This window comes from Dipteris shenzhenensis, chromosome 23, assembly GCF_047967505.1.
Source record: "Dipteris shenzhenensis isolate YYH24624 ecotype China chromosome 23, Dip_SZ_1.0, whole genome shotgun sequence".
Classification (NCBI taxonomy): domain Eukaryota; kingdom Viridiplantae; phylum Streptophyta; class Polypodiopsida; order Gleicheniales; family Dipteridaceae; genus Dipteris; species Dipteris shenzhenensis.
The window spans coordinates 46,347,857-46,367,235 of record NC_141618.1 but is presented as its reverse complement, the minus strand read 5'-3'; the positions used below and the strand labels follow the sequence as shown (position 1 = coordinate 46,367,235).

The 19,379-nt window shown below is 43.1% G+C and overlaps 1 protein-coding gene across 1 annotated transcript; it reads left to right on the top strand.

The window, feature by feature from the left end:
- Positions 1-12,403: 12,403 nt before the first annotated feature.
- Positions 12,404-14,104, top strand: LOC147887465 (ATP-dependent Clp protease proteolytic subunit 4, chloroplastic-like). Its single transcript, XM_087394358.1, has 2 exons — positions 12,404-12,955; positions 13,205-14,104. Exons 1-2 carry the CDS (start codon positions 12,513-12,515, stop codon positions 13,686-13,688), a joined length of 927 nt encoding a protein of 308 aa, XP_087250484.1. The 5' UTR covers positions 12,404-12,512; the 3' UTR covers positions 13,689-14,104.
- Positions 14,105-19,379: the final 5,275 nt, after the last annotated feature.

Sequence of the window (19,379 nt, the reverse complement as noted above, 5' to 3'; positions counted from 1 at the left end):
TCAGTGCAAAGACTGTGTATCCCCAATTCAATGGGCAAAATGGCTTCTATCCCCCATGCATGAGTTGGAATGGTGCAAACCCAATAGCTAGCTTGTGTGCGGTTCTACAAGCCCATAAAACTTCTGCCAAGTGTTTATCCCAATGCCTTTTCTTGGTGTCTACAAGCTTTCCCATTGAATTGGATAATAATCCATTTGTTTTCTCAACCAAGCTATTACATTGGGGATAGTATGGCATGCTATGATTTATCTTTAGCTTATGCACCACATCTTCAATTAGTTCATTTCTAAAAGAGGTTCCTCCATCAGTGATAATTTCCAAAGAATAACCAAAGCGTTGGTCAAAGAGAAATTTTACAAAGTGTGCTTGCCTTGCTATTGATTGTGGCCTTGGGCCCACCGAGTTGTGTAATCTATGGCCACCAATAAATAATGCTTGACCTAATACGAGTGAGGGAGTGGTACCATGAAGTCAAACCCCACCTCTCAAAAGGTCCATATGCTGGAATAGGCTTCAAGGGCCCAAGAATCAACTGTCGCCTTCCAAACTTTTGGCATATTGCACAACTTCTACACCATTCATATACATCCTTATGGAGGCGTGGCCAAAAGTAACCTGCATCAAGAATTCTCCTAGCTATGCTCGTTGAAGCAAAATGACTGGAGCATTCACGACATATTTCTATGATTCTCCTAGTTTTTGTGGGATGGCCCACCCGACGGAGCACCTTATCCTTTCCCAATTTCAACAATAGTATAGCGGCAAGCCTTTCTTACCAATCTCTAATTTTTTTGTGGAGTTAACCCTTGAGGAAACATGCCTTCTTCTACATATTGCTGAACATCTTGCAGTTCTGGGCATCCAGTGTCTACCAAAGAAACCACCCCCCAATCTTGTATTGCAATGGCTTGAGTAGCTAACTCATTTGCCCTTTGATTTTATTTTCTGTTTGTATGAACAAACTTGCAAAATTCAAATTGACTACATAGTGTCATAGCCTTCTGATTAAGCTCCTTCAAATGAGGACTTCTTGCCTTGTAATGCCCTTGCATTTGCTTTATAATAATTTGAGAATCTTCTATTACTTCCAATTCTTTAACTTGACTTTGAAGACAACCCTCCAAACAAGAATCAAAGAATTATGCTCATCTGCATTATTAGCTGTCATACCTAGAAGCTCTTGTCCTCTTGCCCATACCTCTTTAGAATTCATTAAGATCATCCCCCTGGCTCCTTGTTTGCATGAAGGACTAAAAGCCCCATCAAAATACAAAGCAAAAGCTATTGGTGGTGTCTCCCTTTCATCCTTAGTGTACTCCTTACACTTCTTTTCTTCTCCTAGATCCTCCCGTCCTATGAGCAAATCTACCATAGTGGACCTAGTGGTATTTTTAGTGACAAAAGGGAAAGAGAACTCTTGAAGTTTTGAAAACTCTCATTCCCAAGAAGCTCTTCATTGTGTTGGCATTGTTTAGTGTGTTCCACATCCTCCACATGAAGTGTCTCTATAGGATCTTCTTGCACCACCACCTTGTTCCCTCCTGACTCACCCCGATTAGCACCAAGACAAAGACCAAAGGCCACTCCTTCCACCTCATTGTCTAAGTTGGACTCCTCAGAGCTACACCATGTCTCTTCTTCTTCATCGGTTAAGTCAGAACTTAAACTCTCTGATGTTGAAGACTCCTCATTGGACAACTTCCTTTTTACGCCTTCTAATGTTGTAGTGCACCTTCTTATCATTTCCTTGCAAAATCAATTCCCCAGTGTCCCACTTTTGAACAGCTTTCACTTTGCATAGCCAAGGCCTTCCCAAAATCAATGGATAGGCATGTGCATCTGGCTTGGTAGGGATCACTAAAAAGTAGCCGGCATAAAAATTCCACATACATCCACTTCTAGATTCTTCACAACTCCCAAGGTCTTTACCCTAGTATTGTCACCCAATTTGATGTGATAAGGAGATGTAGTACTAGAGTATTTTAAATCAGCATCTATCATGGTCTTCTTACTCATGATAGTAATTAATGCACCTTCATCAATGTAAACATTAGAAATCACATCAACCATAGGTACATCATCACCAATGTCTATATCTACCTTTTGAATAACAGGAATGGCACTTTTCTTCTTTTTCTTCTTTGACACCCTTGTGCTTGCTAGCTGTCCTATTAGTGGTGTCTCCAAAAGATTGGAAAACACCTGCACATATCCACACCTGACAATGGAAGTGCCAGGGTCAGACTTAAGTTTGATTAACGTCAAAAAGATGAAAACATAACTCAAAACATACAAAGAACTGATTTAAAATACCCTAGTATTGTCACCCAATTTGATGTGATAAGGAGACATCGTACTAGAGTGTTTTAAATCAGCATCTATCATGGTCTTCTACTCATGATAGTAATTAATGCACCTTCATCAATGTAAACATTAGAAATCACTTGACCATCAATGATCACATCAACCACGGGTACATCATCACCAACATCTATATCTACCTTTCTTCTTTTTCTTCTTTGACACCCTTGTGCTTGCTAGCTTTCCTGTTAGTGGTGTCTCCAAAAGATTGGAAAACACCTACACATATCCACACCTGACAATGGAAGTGCCAGGGTCAGACTTAAGTTTGATTAACGTCGAAAAGATGAAAACATAACTCAAAACATACAAAGAACTGAGATAACTATGTATATAATAGAAATGTTGCTAATAGTTTGTATTCAGTAGATCACAACAACAACCCTAATATAGGAGATGAAGATCAGCTTATAACATCATTCGACTTTAGTCGGGTAATAGTCAAAAATAGAAATAGTTCAAAACATGATGTGGTGGATAAGGCCACTACTACTGGTTGTTAGGGATAGTTATAACTATCACTACAGTTATAAAATTATCCACTACTTACTAATGTAACTTCCCTTTACTAGCGGTGTACTAACCCTTCTTGGGTGAAGTCCACATGGTTGGAGAGGTCACCCTCAACACCTGGCACTCCCAGTGGTAAAATTTTTTGCCAAAAACTCGAACCCTTACTGGAAATAGTCCATCAGGTGGACCTTGATGGTGTGGGTTAAGTTTAGATCTATTACTATTGCTTGGGCAGAAAGTGGGTCTGCTTCCTCTATGTCTTCCCTGCAGGTGTCATTCAGCTCTGGTTCCTCCTCAAATTTTATCTCTGCCTCTTCAAAATCTGCAGTAGGGGCTAAGGCCTGGTTGGGAGTAGCTATGAATTTTGTATCTTGATATTTTTCATCCTTGAAAGTCACATGCATTGCAGACAAGTGTGTGGAGTGGCTTGCTCTATTTTTTCTGGCCTCCGAGGTTCTATTGTCAACTCAAAAATTTTTGTCTGAGCATCTAATGGCACTTGATTCTATTTGGCACTCTGTGTTGCAACTTTGAGGGTTTCCAGTGCTAGGAGGTGTGATGTGATGGCCACGTTTGGGCACCATATGTAGAGGAGGCTCAACGGAAAAGCTTTTGTTGATTTTGTTGCAATGGACGATCCTTCTCAGTGGCACATGCAATGAACTAGTAGTGGTTTTTGGCGTGTGTGAGGGACTACTTATCAGCTTTTGTTTATCACTGTAGGATGTATTTTTTATGATGGAGTTCGTCGAGGAGAGGTTAGGGAGAATGGTTAATATGGAGGTGTGAGCCTCATCCGAGTGAATAGGGTTGTCGACAAGGGTCCAATTCATACCATGTATGTTCGTTGGCTATCCTGTCGGTACGGAGAATTGAGCCTAATAGGTTTGTTCTAGGGGTAGACTATGTGATGCTTACTGATTGCGGGGAGCCTTCTTGCTACAGAGAGGCTATGATGTGTGAGGATCAATGCAAGTGGGAGTATGCTATGCAATCAGAGATGAGTTCACTTATGAAGAATAAGACTTGGGACTTGGTTTCTTTGCCACATGGAAAGAAAGCATTGCCATGTAAATGGGTCTACCAAACGAAGGTCACAGGTGATGATGTGCCTAGGTACAAGGCCCGTTTGGTTGCTAAAGGGTTCAAGCAAGAGAAGGGTGTGGACTTTGATGAGATATTCTCTCCGGTTGTGAAGATGACCACACTTAGATGCATGCTTGGACTAGTGGCAGTAGAGGATATGGAGATTATGCAGATGGATGTCAAGACAGCTTTCTTGCATGAGGATTTGCATGAGGAAATTTACATGGTGCAACCGGAAGGCTTTGAAGAAAAGGGCAAAGAGCATTTAGTTTCCAAGCTGAAGAAGAGTCTCTATGGTCTTAAGCAAGCGCCTAGAGAATGGTATCAGAAGTTTGATTCTTTCATTCAATCCCAGGGTTTTAGAAGGAGTGAAATTGATCACTGCCTCTATACTAGCAAGAATACTTATGAGCTAGATGCATTAAAGGCCAAGTTGCATGAGGCCTTTGATATGAAGGATTTGGGACTTGCAGGTCATATTCTTGGTATGCGCATCACGCGTGATCAGAGTAGGAAACTCCTTTGGCTTTCACAGAAATAGTATGTTACAAAAGTATTGCAGTGTTTCAATATGGAGGGGGGGAAGGCAGTGAGTACTCCATTGCCTCCATATGTGAAACTGAGTCATACAGATAGTCCCAAATCAGATGAGGAAAGGGCCATGATGGCCAAGGTTCCTTATGCATCAGCAGTTGGGAGTCTCATGTATGCTATGACAGCTACTAGACCAGACATTGCATTTGCAGTGGGAGTTGTTAGCCGGTATATGGCTAATCCAGGAAAGAGGCATTGGGAGGCAGTTAAGTGCATCATGAGGTACATGAAGGGTACCAAGGAGATGTGCATCTGCTTTGGTAGAGGAGACATGCATGTACTTGGGTACACAGATTCAGACTATGCAGGGCATGTGGATAGTAGGAGATCCACTTCTGGTTATGTGTTCACCTTTGCAGGTGGTGCAGTGTCGTGGATGTCTCGCACACAGAAGTGCGTTGCTTTGTCTACCACAGAGGCTGAGTATGTTGCAGCCACAGAGGGTTGCAAGGAGGCTATATGGCTTGATTGGCTGGTGGGAGATTTGGGGATTCATACAGGTGTACCGACATTGCATAGTGATTCCATGAGTGCTATTCAACTAGCACGGAATCCGGTCTTTCATGCAAAGACCAAACATATTGAGGTCAGGTACCATTTCATCAAGGAGGTACTTGAGGACAAGCGCATAGAGCTTGTCAAGGTTCATATAGATGATAACCCTGCAGATATGCTGACGAAGAGTCTACCTAGTCAGTGGTTTGAGTATTGTCGTGTATTGATGGGCATTGGATAGTATGCTCATTTGTTGTTCTCCTTAAAGGCACATTGTCCTTTAAGTGGGAGGTTGTGGGGGTTAAAGGTCACTGTGCCTTTACCCTGGTTATGTACAATACTCAAACACATATATAAATGAATGAAAAAGAAGATTAGGGTGGTTCTGCACCCACCAAAACTTGTGTGGCTCTCTGTCTCTCTCTCTCTCCTTCTTCCGTTCTTGCTTTCGTTGAGAGCACTCTCAAAAGCTAGACTAGTTGCAAAAGGATTTGCATAGCAATATGGTCAAGACTATGATGATATTTATGCTCGAGTAGCAAAGATGGATTCCATAAGGTTCTTGATATCACTAGCAACACTCAATAGATGGAATGTGTATCAACTCAATGTCAAGAATGCATTTCTCAATGGTTATCTAGACGAGGAAGTCTACATGCAACAACCAGCAGGTTATGTTAAACTATGAAAGGAGAATAAGTTTTTTTATCTCAAGAAGAGCCTCTACGGCTTAAAGCAAGCACCCAAAAGTTGGTACAGCAAAATCGACAAGTATTTTGCTGATTTGGGATACATGAAGTCCACCAGGTTATGTTAAGCTATGAAAGGAGAATAAGTTTTTTTATCTCAAGAAGAGCCTCTACGGCTTAAAGCAAGCACCCAAAAGTTGGTACAGCAAAATCGACAAGTATTTTGCTGATGATCTAATTGTGATAGGAAGCAAGGATTCGACATGAAAATTGATCAAAAAATTGAAACAAGACTTATTTGCAGAGTTCAACATGAAAGATCTTGGACTTATGCACTATTGTCTTGGAATCGAGTTCTGGAGAGATTCAGATAGCACATTCATGAGTTAGATCAAGTATGTTGATAGTCTCTTGAAGAAGTTTCATATGGAAAATTGCAAGATTGCAGCCACTCCCATGGAATAGAGTTTGAAACTTACTAAAGATTCAGAAAAGCCTACAGTCAGTGACAGATACTATAGGCAACTCATTGGATCTCTTATTTATCTGACTATCATTCGGCCAGATATTTCTTATGCAGTAAGCTCACTTGCACAGTTTATGGCAAATCCAAAATAGTCTCATTGGAATGCAGCCAAAAGAGTCTTGAGATACTTCAGAGGTACAAGACAGTTTGGAATAGAATACAGAGGAAGTCACCCATGCTTGCATGGATACTATGAGAGTGACTATGCCGGAGATCATGAGACCAGGAGATCGACACAGGGATATGCATTTTTCCTTGGTCAAGGTGCTATATCATGGTTGTTAAACAAACAGCCAACTGTTCTTTGTCTTCGACTAAAGCAAAATATAGGGCACTCACTACAGGTGCATGTGAGGCTATATGGCTTAGAAGACTATTGTCAGAAACAGATTACTTTAATGAGTTAAAGCCAACAACAATATACTATGATAATCAATCGACTCAAGCATCCAGTATATCACTCCAGGATAAAGCACATTGATGTCAGAGAGCACTTCATTAGAGAAAGAGTGTTACTTGGTGACATCACACTGCAGCATTGTGATAGCAAAGAAAATGTTGCACACATCTTTACCAAACCACTCGATAAAGAGCTATTCAAGAAACACCGACTAGCTCTTGGTTTGACACAGAGGAAGGACATTCCCCTCAACATCATTTGATCATGTGTGCATAGCACCATCATGTGATCATATGTGCATAGCACTAACCTTATAGAGTGCTATAAAGGAAAGGGTTAGATCTCCTAACCCTAACCCTAACTGGGTTTGTATATATTCTATTTTTTCAACTAAATCTAGTGTACAGTTAGTCATTTGTGGTGTGCTCTGTAGCTGTGCCCTCTCTCCTCATCTCCACTCTTCTCCTGTCCCCTCTTCATATTTTGTCAAGTACATGGTTCATAACTTGTCTCCCTTGTAGATGATGGAGGTCAAGGGTTGAGGGACTAAGGATTTAGGGGGAGCATAGGAGTGGGAGAGGGAGAAGGTGTAAGAGCATGGGGAAGGAGGAGAGAGAGGAGAAGAGAGGAGGAGATGGAGGAGAAGGGAGGAGGAGAGAAAGGAGAAGGGAGGAGGAGTGAGAGAGGAGGAGTTCGGAGGAGGAGAGGGAGAGGATGGGTTGCAAGGTTGGAGGAGAGGGGAGGAGGAGTTGCAAGGTGAGGACATGCTTTTGGATGTGGAGTGCAAGGAGAGGGGAGGAAGAGTTGCAAGGTTAGGACATGCTTTTGGACGTGCATCGTGGAGTGCAAGGAAGCATGGAAACTTGGAGACAATTGCTTGGAATACCAAAGTAGAAGTCAATAGAATGCCCCAAAGAGTACGGGCTTCATTCCATTATGGGGTATTTATAGAAGTTGGAGAGCATCTCTCTCTGCATGTAGGAATTGTAAGACATTCTCTCTCTACTTGTAGAACTTGGCATCTAGGGTGCGCATATAGAACTTGCATGTTGCATGTAGGAGTTGCATGTAGAAGTTGCATGTTGCATCTAGGAGTTGCGTGTAGAACATGCATGTAGGAGTTGCATGTACAAACCGCATGTAGGAATTGTAAGTAGAACTTTCATGTAGAACATGCATGTAGGAGTTGCATGTTGAAGATGCATGTTCAAGATTCTAAGAGATTTATTCCTAGCCTTATGCAAGTTTAAGCGGAGCTTTGCCGCTACTCTACACACACATTCTGTGCTACCTAAGTCCATGTTGGCACAGAGACAACACAACCTTGGGAAATTTTTAGGTATGTGGAACTTACACATCTAGTGTTCCCAAAATACCCAATTTATGAGTCTACAAAGTGATATTGAGTAGAAGTGACCAATTCAGAAAAAAATTCCTAATAAAGCGAGAAAGTCCAAGATTTTTGAATAGTGTGTTACTGGTTGCATCCCTACTCCTCGACCATATAGCCTTATGAATAATCAATTAAAGAGAAATTGCGTTGATAACACTCTAATATTTAACACATCCTAAAGCGATGAATTTTTTTAAATGCTAATGTGTTTAGGAGAATGTGTGCATTTGTAAAAAATAATAAGCTTATCTTACAATGTACATAAAAGGGCTAATATATGAAGTTAAACCCCTACTTAGCTTTTGTATGCATAATTTTGTGATTTTATTAAATTAGAAATTATTTCTATTGGACCCACGTCATACGGTTCCATATTTTTAGGTTCACCCTTCGTATTCTTTGATATGTTGTTATTTCTTTAAAAACGAGATTTGTCCTTTCCATGGGTCAAGTTTGTGACAACATGCCACTATGTTGCCCCCATAAAATCTATTATAATGTTTTTATTTTGAAAATTCAAAATAGATCCCAAATAGAGGAAGAAGTATACTTGCATCATATGTATGATACAATGTCACCCAAACTCCCCTAGGGGAAACATGTTAGCCTACAAATATGGGTCTAAAACTAGATTAAAGTACATGGAAATATATCTTGAAATTTTTTCATGTGTTAGAATTTTGAATATTTCAACCCCTAAATAAATTGGATAACATATCCCAATCATTTTAAGTACTTACTTGGCCATATAATGATATCATATGAGTAACATATGCTAATTGTTTTGAGTACTTATTTGGCAATATTGTGACATCGTATGAAACAATCATGCATCTTTATGGTAAATGACCCCCAATGGGAGCGACAACATGGTGACATGCTATCTCCAACTTCCCCATGGTAGGAAGGGCTGGTATCTCAAACTCCCCCACAGAGCTACCATGCTCTCCTTCCCATGGAGGGAGTTTGAGATAGCACATCACCATGATGTCCCTCCCATGGGGGAGCTCACCAAATTACACACAACCCTCTCATACAACATCATAATGTGGCCAAGTAAACCATTTTATTCAAATTCATCTAGAGGGTTAAAATCTTCAACTACTAACACATGAGAGTCCTATATTGTCTTAAAATTGGGCCAACATCCTAGTGTGAGAGGTCAACTCAGTTTTTATCTTTGTATAAGGATTTGCAGAGAGAAAAGAAGGAAGATCTGAGTTGACCCTTGAGTCAAGAGAAGAATTTGTGAGGTATGTTGGATGAAACAAAGGTTTTTGATTGAGAAAGAGTGAAGAAAGTTAGGAAGGTTTTTGAGAGAGAGATTTTTTGGATTTTTGTACATGTACTTTGAGCATCCAATGCTCCCTCCCAAAATTGGCATGGCTTACAAGGTGTTGGCAATCATTGTAGGCCTATTTGAAACGTCCTTTGCATGGCCTTCAAGTTTTCAACCCTAGGACAGTCACTTTGTAAAATTGCATGTAACACATGCAAGCAAGAAACATTCAAAATACTCCTATATTTAATTTTTTACATTTTTAATGTAATTGTTTCCCCTCTTCCATATATATACTAGATAAGTATTTTAAAACCCCCTCTTGTGGAAAATGGTCCATAAGTCCCCTAAATTACCTTCCATTAATGAACCTACAATGTTAAATTACATGGCACAACGGAACAGAAACTGAACAAAGAATAGAGAGTACACAACAAACTGGAGAGGAACAAAATTTTCGTTCAATACTGATGTAGTATAGATGATGGCTCCGTCCACCCGTGCGCTCCCACAGTGGAGCTTAGAAGGCAATCTAGATAGATACTAGGTGAAGAGCTACTAGCTGGAAGATCTGATCTATCTGATACAATGGATTGGGGAGGTCGCCTCTTTATAGCTATGAGGGCGGTAATCAAATCCACATAGTCAATAAAACCGACCAGTCAACCTAGTCGGTGAAACCAACTAGTCATCCATGGAATATTCCCTATGCCGTCGCCTTAGGGGCTCTCGCCCCCGAACCCCCACCAGGGGGGCCGCGGGCCCCCAGGCCCCAGTAAGAATAAGGAGCTCCCACACAATCATGCAGTGCCCACACTTACATGTTGCAACACAAATAACATATAGGACACTCAACACACTATTGCCACATAGATACAGCAAGAAGAAACATATTAAAACTCATGCACTCAAAGTGCACTCAACAATAGAAAACAATGATACACACCATAGACTAACCAAAAGCAATGCACACAGCATAGACTAACCAAAAGCAGCTATTAATCCAAAGCATGGACAAGATTAAAGGCGAAACAGAGCATACACAATTAATAGAGTAGGATGGATGACAACAACGATACTTAATAGGATAAGCCTACCATATCACCACATATTTGTGATCGACATGTGTCATGATACAACTAACCATAGTGCAATGGCACATTGAAGATAAGGAGCAACCACACAGACATTGCAAAATGCCATGCAATCAAACCTAACCCTAATCATAATTAAGCATGTTAGGTTAACCAAGGTGAGGGTAAATCCTAGTTCAAGTAAACCTAGGGTCAACTACCATCTCATTAGAGAGTATGCCTTCACCCGCCCACCCCCCTACACACACATATGGCCATCTAGTCCACTTGCTACCTATGCAGACAGGCAATAGGGAGCATCCTGAGGGACTCAAACATAGGCAGCATCTGGAGGGACTTGAACATAGGCACCCAACATAGGTGGGCAATCGCCCAACCACTATGGCTCCACTAACTCTCCTCTTTACAAGCTCCCCCTAACCTTTACCAACAATGGAGAGCTCCTCTAATTAATATATTTTTGAATTATTTTCAATTGCTGGACCTATGGACGTGCTGTATTGTGGACTTGTGGTGGGAGCCTACTGTCCTCTCCTACATCCGCTCTTTTTCCTTTAGCTTAATCATGCACTAGCCCTCTTTCTTTTTCTCTTCTCTTCCCTCGAAGTAAGAAAAGGTCCCCATGCACCCGTGAACCTCCCTCGACTGGATATTTCTATTGTGCAAATCGGTCCCCATGTACACACACTCGATACCACCCCACCAATTCAAGGATGATTTTTCCTGAAGATTATTACTTTGATAAGGTGTGGGGGAGGGCGACGGCACCCCATTGTAGCTAGAGTCCTTGATTGGAAGGCATGTTGCCTAAACTCAGCCATGCTATCATTATCATTGCCGATCATCAAACTGTGCAGAGCAGCATCTCTCGGTGGAGTGGCGAAGGTTTCTCGCAATTGCCACTCTAAGGCTAGTGAGGCTAGATGGGGATCTCACCTCTCGATGGGATCTCCTCCGCCAAATCACGGATAGAGAGGTATTTCCACCCTGAGGATTTTCCGAGCCATGGGGCTGTAATAGTCTGTGACTAAGGGAGAATAGTAATGAGTCTATAGACCCAAATCTATTTAGGTTGGGCATAATAATGAGTCTATAGACTCAAAACTATTTAGGTTGGGCTCACACCAATCGACGACCATCTTCTAAAAAAGTGCATGAAGGGCTATCGTCCTAGTTGGCCCCATAGGAGGGACGGGGCTCGGACACTGACACAGAAAAACTATGTTCGATAGATGAAGGCTACCCACTACTCCTGCGAAGTGTGTTGAGTGGGTATACAACCCACACAAACTGACCAAAATGAGCTTCTTGAGCGGCTAGAACAATCAACCCTTCATGGCATCAAATGGCAACTCGCTGTATAAGAAATGACTATTAAGTGGTGTGAACCACCACACCCGATGCCTATGCGACTCCTTTATCATCCTCCATGGTGGTTAGGTGGTGTGAACCTCAAGACAGATCGGGCATATGTGTGCTCGAGATTGCAATCCATTAAGAATGTTGCCCATCAGATGCCATCGAAAATTAGGGGCACATGAAACAATGGAGCGCAAGGGCAAACACCTCTGGCAATGAAACAATGGAGCGCAAGGGAAAACACCTCTGGCAATGAAGAGATAGAGGGACTCATGTTGTTGGATCATTGCCTACCTTTAGAGGGTGTCCCAAAAGACCTGCTTGCGACACTAGACCGATGTCGCAGTCGGGTCTAGCAATCTAAGGAGCATCTCCATAGGCGACTAGGGTGGGCAGGGTGGGGAGGGGGGGGTAATCTCTGTCCGACGATGTGCCGGTGTCAGCACCAACACATGTGAGGCACACACTGCTTGTTTGCATAGGTGGCATTGAGGGGCGGCAAAATCAATTCAAGGTGCCATCGGCTATCAAGCTTGCAAGCACCTTCTCCGCGCCTCCAAATCAGACGCCTCGCATCTCCGTTGTCGATGGTATGCGGACGATCTCTTACCTGCCTATTCGAGAGGCACGGGTTGGCCTTCCACGTGCCATCCATTTGCCCGAGGCTGGACAAACCACTCTACCAAGTCAGCATAGCTAGAGTCGTTGGTTCATTTTGGAGCATGGCGTGCTGCAGCCCTTGTAGCTTGCCCACCCCTTACCCCTCCTCTTCCTCCTTACACCTGCTATCGAAAGCTTTTCCTGTTTGCTTCTCCATCCCCCGTCACCCAGCTTCCTCTGTCTCATATGCCCATGGCCTCACGGCCTGGGATTCATCCCAACCAGTCTTGAGCTCCTCCTCGCCCTTTGGATCATTTGGGTCCTCTGGGTTCTTCGGTTCCTCAATTGGGTCTGCGCCTTTCGGATCTCTGTCCTCCTCGGTGACACAGAAGCCCCCTGAAACCGACGTCATGGGCCTTCTCCTTCGCCAGCGTATCGTCTTCCTTGGTTATAATATGGATGATTATGTTACCGATGCAATTGTCAGCCAGCTACTGCTTTTGGATGCTCAGGACCCCAACAATGACATCCGGCTTTTCATTAACAGCCCTGGGGGTTCCACAAGGTATTGTTTTGCCATAATGGCTTGTTGTGTGAAAACCTTTGTGAAATCTTCTGAAACCCTTAGTTTTATATCCACGCTCTCTTTCTCCTCACAAAGTTTGCCTTATTGTGAATAGCTTGTAAGCAACTACTTTCTCTTGCAAGATCTTGCAAATGATGTATATGCAAATACGGTGATGAAATCAGCTGTATTTGAAACTTGTATTATGCTATTTCCTCAGGAATTTAGTGTTGTGGCCATGCTGTGCAGCGCTGCAATGGGCATTTATGATGCAATCCAGCTTTGCCGTGCAGATGTTTCTACCATAGCTTTTGGCCTGGCAGCATCAACAGCTGCAATTGTATTAGCGGGAGGGTCAAAGGGAAAACGTTATGCAATGCCAAATACACGAATTATGTTGCATCAACCACTAGGAGGTGCGAGTGGCCAAGCCATTGATGTGGAGATTCAAGCGAAGGAGGTAATGCACCAAAGGAAGAATGTTACCCGGCTTATTTCAGAGATAACTGGTCGGCCCTTTGCACAGGTGGAGAAGGACATTGATAGAGATCGTTACATGTCTCCAGCGGAGGCTATGGAATATGGGATTTTAGATGGTGTGATTGACAAGGATATGATCATTCCTCTTGCCCCTCTTCCGGAAAAGGTTTTGCGCAGGCCAGGGTACAAAGATGCAGAGAGAGACCCTCACAAATTTCTGAAGCCTGTTGTTCGCGATGATGAAATTTACTAGCTTTGACGATCACCTGTATGAATCTCATCATATCTGATTTTCAAGAATGATAGCTATTGCTTTGTGGGACCAGTATGAGATTTGTCTGATGTGTTAGGATTAGGAAGCTTTTTGTACCCCCCAAAAGCAATTATTCTGCAGCGTTCTCCTGTTTTCTTTTTTCTGTTTTTTTAGGGCATGACATTACTGGCCTGCCTTGATTTGTGAGGCTTATCTTGAAATTCATAGACCGAGTTTGCAGTTCTGAATTTCCAATGGAAACTCGATAGTAGGACTGTTCTGCCAGGATGTGGGTGCATTTGCAAGTCCATAGAATGCGCCATGGAGTTAATGGTTTATGGAGTTAATGGTTTGTACCCTGCTAGTGATGTCATGATATGAAAAATTGCTCTCGACATTTTGTTTTGACAGTATTTTAGCTTACGTGATGCCATATTTGTGGGCAAGAAGGTATCACAGCGTAAATTTTTCAAGTTGCAGAGCAAAGGAATTTGCGAACGGATGCTCTTGTTGTCTTGAAAGTCGTCTAAAATGTCTGAAGGAAGGGCCAAGATCTCCATAGCTTTGCTTTCTGACTTTTGGTTTCAAATAATCATGTTTTGACAGGCAGGTTTATCATTGATCATGACAATGTGGACTAAGTATGTATTGGCCTTCTCCCTTAAGTGCTAGGCTGTCATCGCTGAGTCTGCTTTATCTCTAGAACAAGACAAACAATTCACCACAAAGACCTTTGTAAACAGACAGAACATGCATTTGCGCTACAGCTGGTTTATCCAGGTGGCTGAAGGGACAAGGGAGCCTATGCACCTGACTCATGGAAGCCCTGTAGCAGTTCTGGCTGGCAGTATGGCACACAGAGGGACATTGGAAGACTGGTCTGTTGGAACAGCGATCAGGCAGAGGCATATGGCACAACGTGCACTATCCCAGGTGGTAACCTGTGCATAATTGGCCACACATTGGTGTGTTGCAGATGGAAGCCCCCACCCTGACTGAAGATGTCTATTGACAAACTTGAGCTGCAGTGTCTAGTGCCATATACAAATGGAGGATTAAGCTTAGGCCATAGAATGCGTCTATGATGCCAAAAGCTCATTATTCCCATATCTGGAGAATGGATACTTGTAGAAAAGGGGTAGGGGCAGATTTAGAGAAAGGGGGATGGACTAGTAGAAGGGGAGAGAGATAGGGGAAGAAGGGAGGAGAAGGGGTAGGAGAGAGAGAATGAGGTAGGAAAGAGAGAGAGAGAGAGAGAGAGAGAGAGAGAGAGAGAGAGAGAGAGAGTGAGTGAGTGAACGTAGGCAGGAAGGAGGAAGGAAAAGTAGATAGGATTAGATGTCACATCAAAAAGTACACATAGTAGGGGGTGGATGGAGACTTATATAGTCCCTCCACGGGGGCCTCTAACTTTGCCTCTTTTTCCCCTTCATTACAGCCATCCCTTACCATAGAATTTTGCCCTCAAAATTTCATATGCGGGCTGTTAAATAGGTGCAGCAAACAGCAATTAATAATTTAGCCCAGTAGGAGATAGGGGTTGTCCTGGACAATGCTCTCTGGCTGCCATGAGTTCTCATCCTCAGGGAGTCCCTGCCACTTGATAAGATACTCGGTGTAGACTTTGTTTCGGAGTACGTGATCCGTGAAACCCATGATGCGCTCTGGAACATAAGAGTATGTGGCCCTCCTCATCCATAGGTGGTAGCTCAGGAAGGACTTGGACATGTTGTCCGACATGTGGCTTCAACAAGGACACATGGAAAACATTATGAATCCTGGAGGTCCTAGGTAGCTCCAACTCATACGCCACCGCGCCAACGTTGCAGATGATCTTGTAGGGACCGTAATACCTGTGAGTAAGCTTCGTGTTGGTGTTACCTTTCAGCGAGGCATAACGGTTCTTATGGAGGCATAAGTGCACATAATCCCCTACTTCAAAAGACAGATACCTCCTGTGCTCATCCGCATACTTCTTCTGCTTGGCTTGGGCATCTTGCATATTCTTTTTAGCCATTTGCAGAAGGGCATCCAAGTCATTTCTTGCTTGCTGATTTTTTACAGCCATGTCTGCAACTAAACATGGCATACCCACTGTGCATCCATACATAGCCTCGAACGGGCTTATGCCAATAGACATGTGCTTGGTGCTGTTGTAACAAAATTCAGCAAGTGCCAACCACTTATCCCAAGACTTCTGTGTGATGACAGAAATGCCTCAAATACTCCTCTAGCCATTTGTTCACCCTTTCTGACTGTCCATCCGTCTTAGGGTGGTAAGCAGTGCTAGGTGTAAGAGAAGTACCCATTGCTGTAAATAACTCCTGTCAAAAGTGACCCATAAATTTTGAAACTCTGTCGTTGACAATCTACCAAGGGAAGCCATGATGCTTAAAAACATGCTTGATGAACTGCCAAGCAACCTGTGATGCTGAATAACGGGTCTTAGTGGGTATGAAATGGGCCTGCTTTGTCATTCTGTAAACCATCACAAAAATGCTATCCCATCCCCGCTTTGTGGAAGGCAACCTTGTGATGAAATCCATAGCAATGTGAGTCCATTTGTCTTCTGGAATAGGTAATGGCTGCAAGAGATCCGCGGGTAACCGGCTGTCCACTTTATTCTGTTGGCAGGGCAAACATTCATTGACAAATTTAACATCATCCCGCCACAAGCTATCCCAAATAAAGCTCTGTTTGACCTTTTAATATGTCTCAGTAATACCTGTATGTCCTGCCATATGAGATGAGTGCATTTCTTGTAAGACCAGCAGTCGGTACTTTGAATCTGGCACCAAATAAATTCTGTCCTTGCACCACAACAGCCCATTATGCAGCTTAAATTCAGCATGCCCTTGGCTCGATGGCCTCTGGTACTCCACAAATATGGGAGCTGCCTTAGAATCTTGCATGTATTCTTCCTGAATACCATGAATCCACGCCTAATAGATGGTAGAAATGGTAGACAAACTGCAAGCCCACATACGGGATAAGGCATCTGCAACCACGTTTTCTTTCCCTTTCTTGTACTCAATGTTGAAATCATAAGACTGAACCTTAGCCAGCTACGTCTTCTGCTTCATTGACGAGTTGGGCTACATAAGGAAATTCCTGAGTGTCCTATGATTTGTCTTGACCTTGATTTTGCTACCGTACAGGTAGTGGTGCCATTTTCGAAAGCATGGAGGATAGCCAACATTTCCTGATCATACACATGATAATCTAGTTCCTTGGCATCCAATTTCCTGCTTTCAACAGCAATTACCCGGTGTTCTTGTCTTAGCACAGCCCCTAATCCTTTGCCATTAGCATCTGCCTCCACAATGAAAGTACGTGAAAAATCACGGCACATACCAACACAGGAGCATGAGTGAGGGCAAATTTCAGGTCTTCAAAGCTGCGGTGTGCATCTGTAGACCACATAAAAGCATCCTTCTTCAAAAGGTTTGTCAGAGAAGTTGCCCTCTTGGCAAACTTGCTAATAAAGCGCTTGTAGAAGGAAGCAAGACCTAGAAATCCCCTCAACTAAGTAGGGTTGCGTGGTTGCGGCCAATCCTCAATGCATTTCACCTTCGCAGGATCCAGTCGAATGCCATCCTTGCTCACAATGTGACCAAGATAGTCAACCTCTTGTGCCATAAAAGTGCATATGATGGCTTTAGCATAAAGCTAATGCAACCTCAAATTTTCCAGCACTTACTCGACATGTCTGATGTGCGCTTGCTTATCCTTGCTCTGTAAATGAGGATGTCATCAAAAAATACTAGCACATATTTGAAAAGGAGAGGCTGCAAAATCTTATTCATGAGTGCCTCGAAGGTAGCTAGTGCATTGGTCAATCCAAAACGCATCACCTTGAACTCATACAGTCCCCTCTCTGTGCGAAAGGCTGTCTTGTGCTCATCCCCAGCTTTCATTCTAATCTGATGATGGCCGGACCTTAAATCAATCTTAGTGAAAAACTGAGCACCCTTGAGTTCATCCAACAGGTCATCTATCCTGGGGATTGGAAACCTTGCAAAAGGAGAAGTGCTATGAGTGATGAAACTCTTCTGAAGTAAGTCCCTCACTTGAGTTGCCACTTCTTCCATTCTACCTTGAGAGTCGATATGGGGCCTTATTGATTGGCTTATTGCCAGGTTCCAGGACTATGGCATGATCTACATCTCTTCTCGGAGGCAACTGTGATGGCAAATTTTCAAACACATCTGCAAACTCTGAGAGCAATCTCTGCATATCACAATCATCAACATGGGGAGTGCCACCCTCCTTAGTTATACTAATACGTTTAATGCATATATGGCACCGCCCCTCTTGAGCTCTCTGGCCAACTGCCTTGCTGAAATGACCTGCAATTTAGGAGCTGCAATACCATGTGATGTAACTGATCCATCCCTGTGGACAAAGCTAAGTGTTAAGGCATTGAAATCCATGCTGATTTTGCCCAGTGATTGCAACCAATCACAGCCCAGGTTAACATCTATTGGGCCCATGTCCAGTGCCAAGAGATCACCTGCAAATGTATAGTCATCAGAGAACTTAATCCTTGCATCTTGGCAACAAGATCTACTGATCATATGCTGTCCATTGGCCACTTCTACTCTCAGCCCATGGTTTATCTCAGTAGCAATCAGCCCAACCCTCTGTAAGGTTTTGCAGTTAACAAAACTATGGGTGCTACCGTTGTCCACCAACACATGCACAATCCTGCCATTAATCATCCCCGTTCATCTGATAGTATCAGCACTTTTAGCACCCATTAGGGCATGCATGGAAATAGTATAAAGTGTTGGCTAGGCATCCCAATAAACCTCATCCTCGTTCACAGGAGCATTACCACCTGCATCTTCACATGCATTAAAAGGTATCACATACAGAAAAGAGCGTTGGCCCACGACCTCTCATGCCACCAGTGGGTAGAATCTCATACGAATGCGAAACATGAGTGTCATGCGCAGTAGTACCAGGAGGACCAAAAGGGAAGTCAGTGCCCTTCGTGGCTCCAGTGTCAGGGGCCTCATCTGCATCATGTGTATTTGCCATCTCATCCTGAGATGTATCCAAAGAACCTGGGGCATCAAACAAATCCTCGTCATCTGAGAGATCAATGATCATGCTGAGCTTGGCAGTACCACTGTTGCGCATCTTGCACACATTTCTGTGCTCAGGAGTCTATTTCTTGCCACATTTAAAACATAAGTTGGCATTCTTTCTGCTATCCATTATTGCTCGTGTATGATGTTTTATCTCAGCCTGCTACTCATTTCCAGTAGTAGGCTTGCCTTCAGGCTTGGCATCAAGATACCTGTAAGGCCTGGAATATGGCATCTTACTACCCGAGACAATAGGAAAGCGAGGAAATGGTGGTGTTGTAGATTTCTTGTCAGTCCACTAGCAAACTTAGGCTTTGACTCAGCGTCATACCCTGTAGCATGCGAGCTGCCCATGGCATTTCTGTGCTTGCCAGCATATTTAGGCTCAAATACTTCTGCAAGCTGAGCAACCCTCTCAATTGTTTGAGGGTTGTGGGCCTTCCCATCTGCAGCGAGAGAAGAATTTAACCCATGGATGAAATGCAACAGCTTTCCCTTTTCAGAGAGGTCCTGCACAAACAGGGAAAGCCTCCAAAAGCGCTGCAAGTACTCTTGGACCGTACCAGTCTGTGACGGCATAAAATTCAGCCAAGTATTG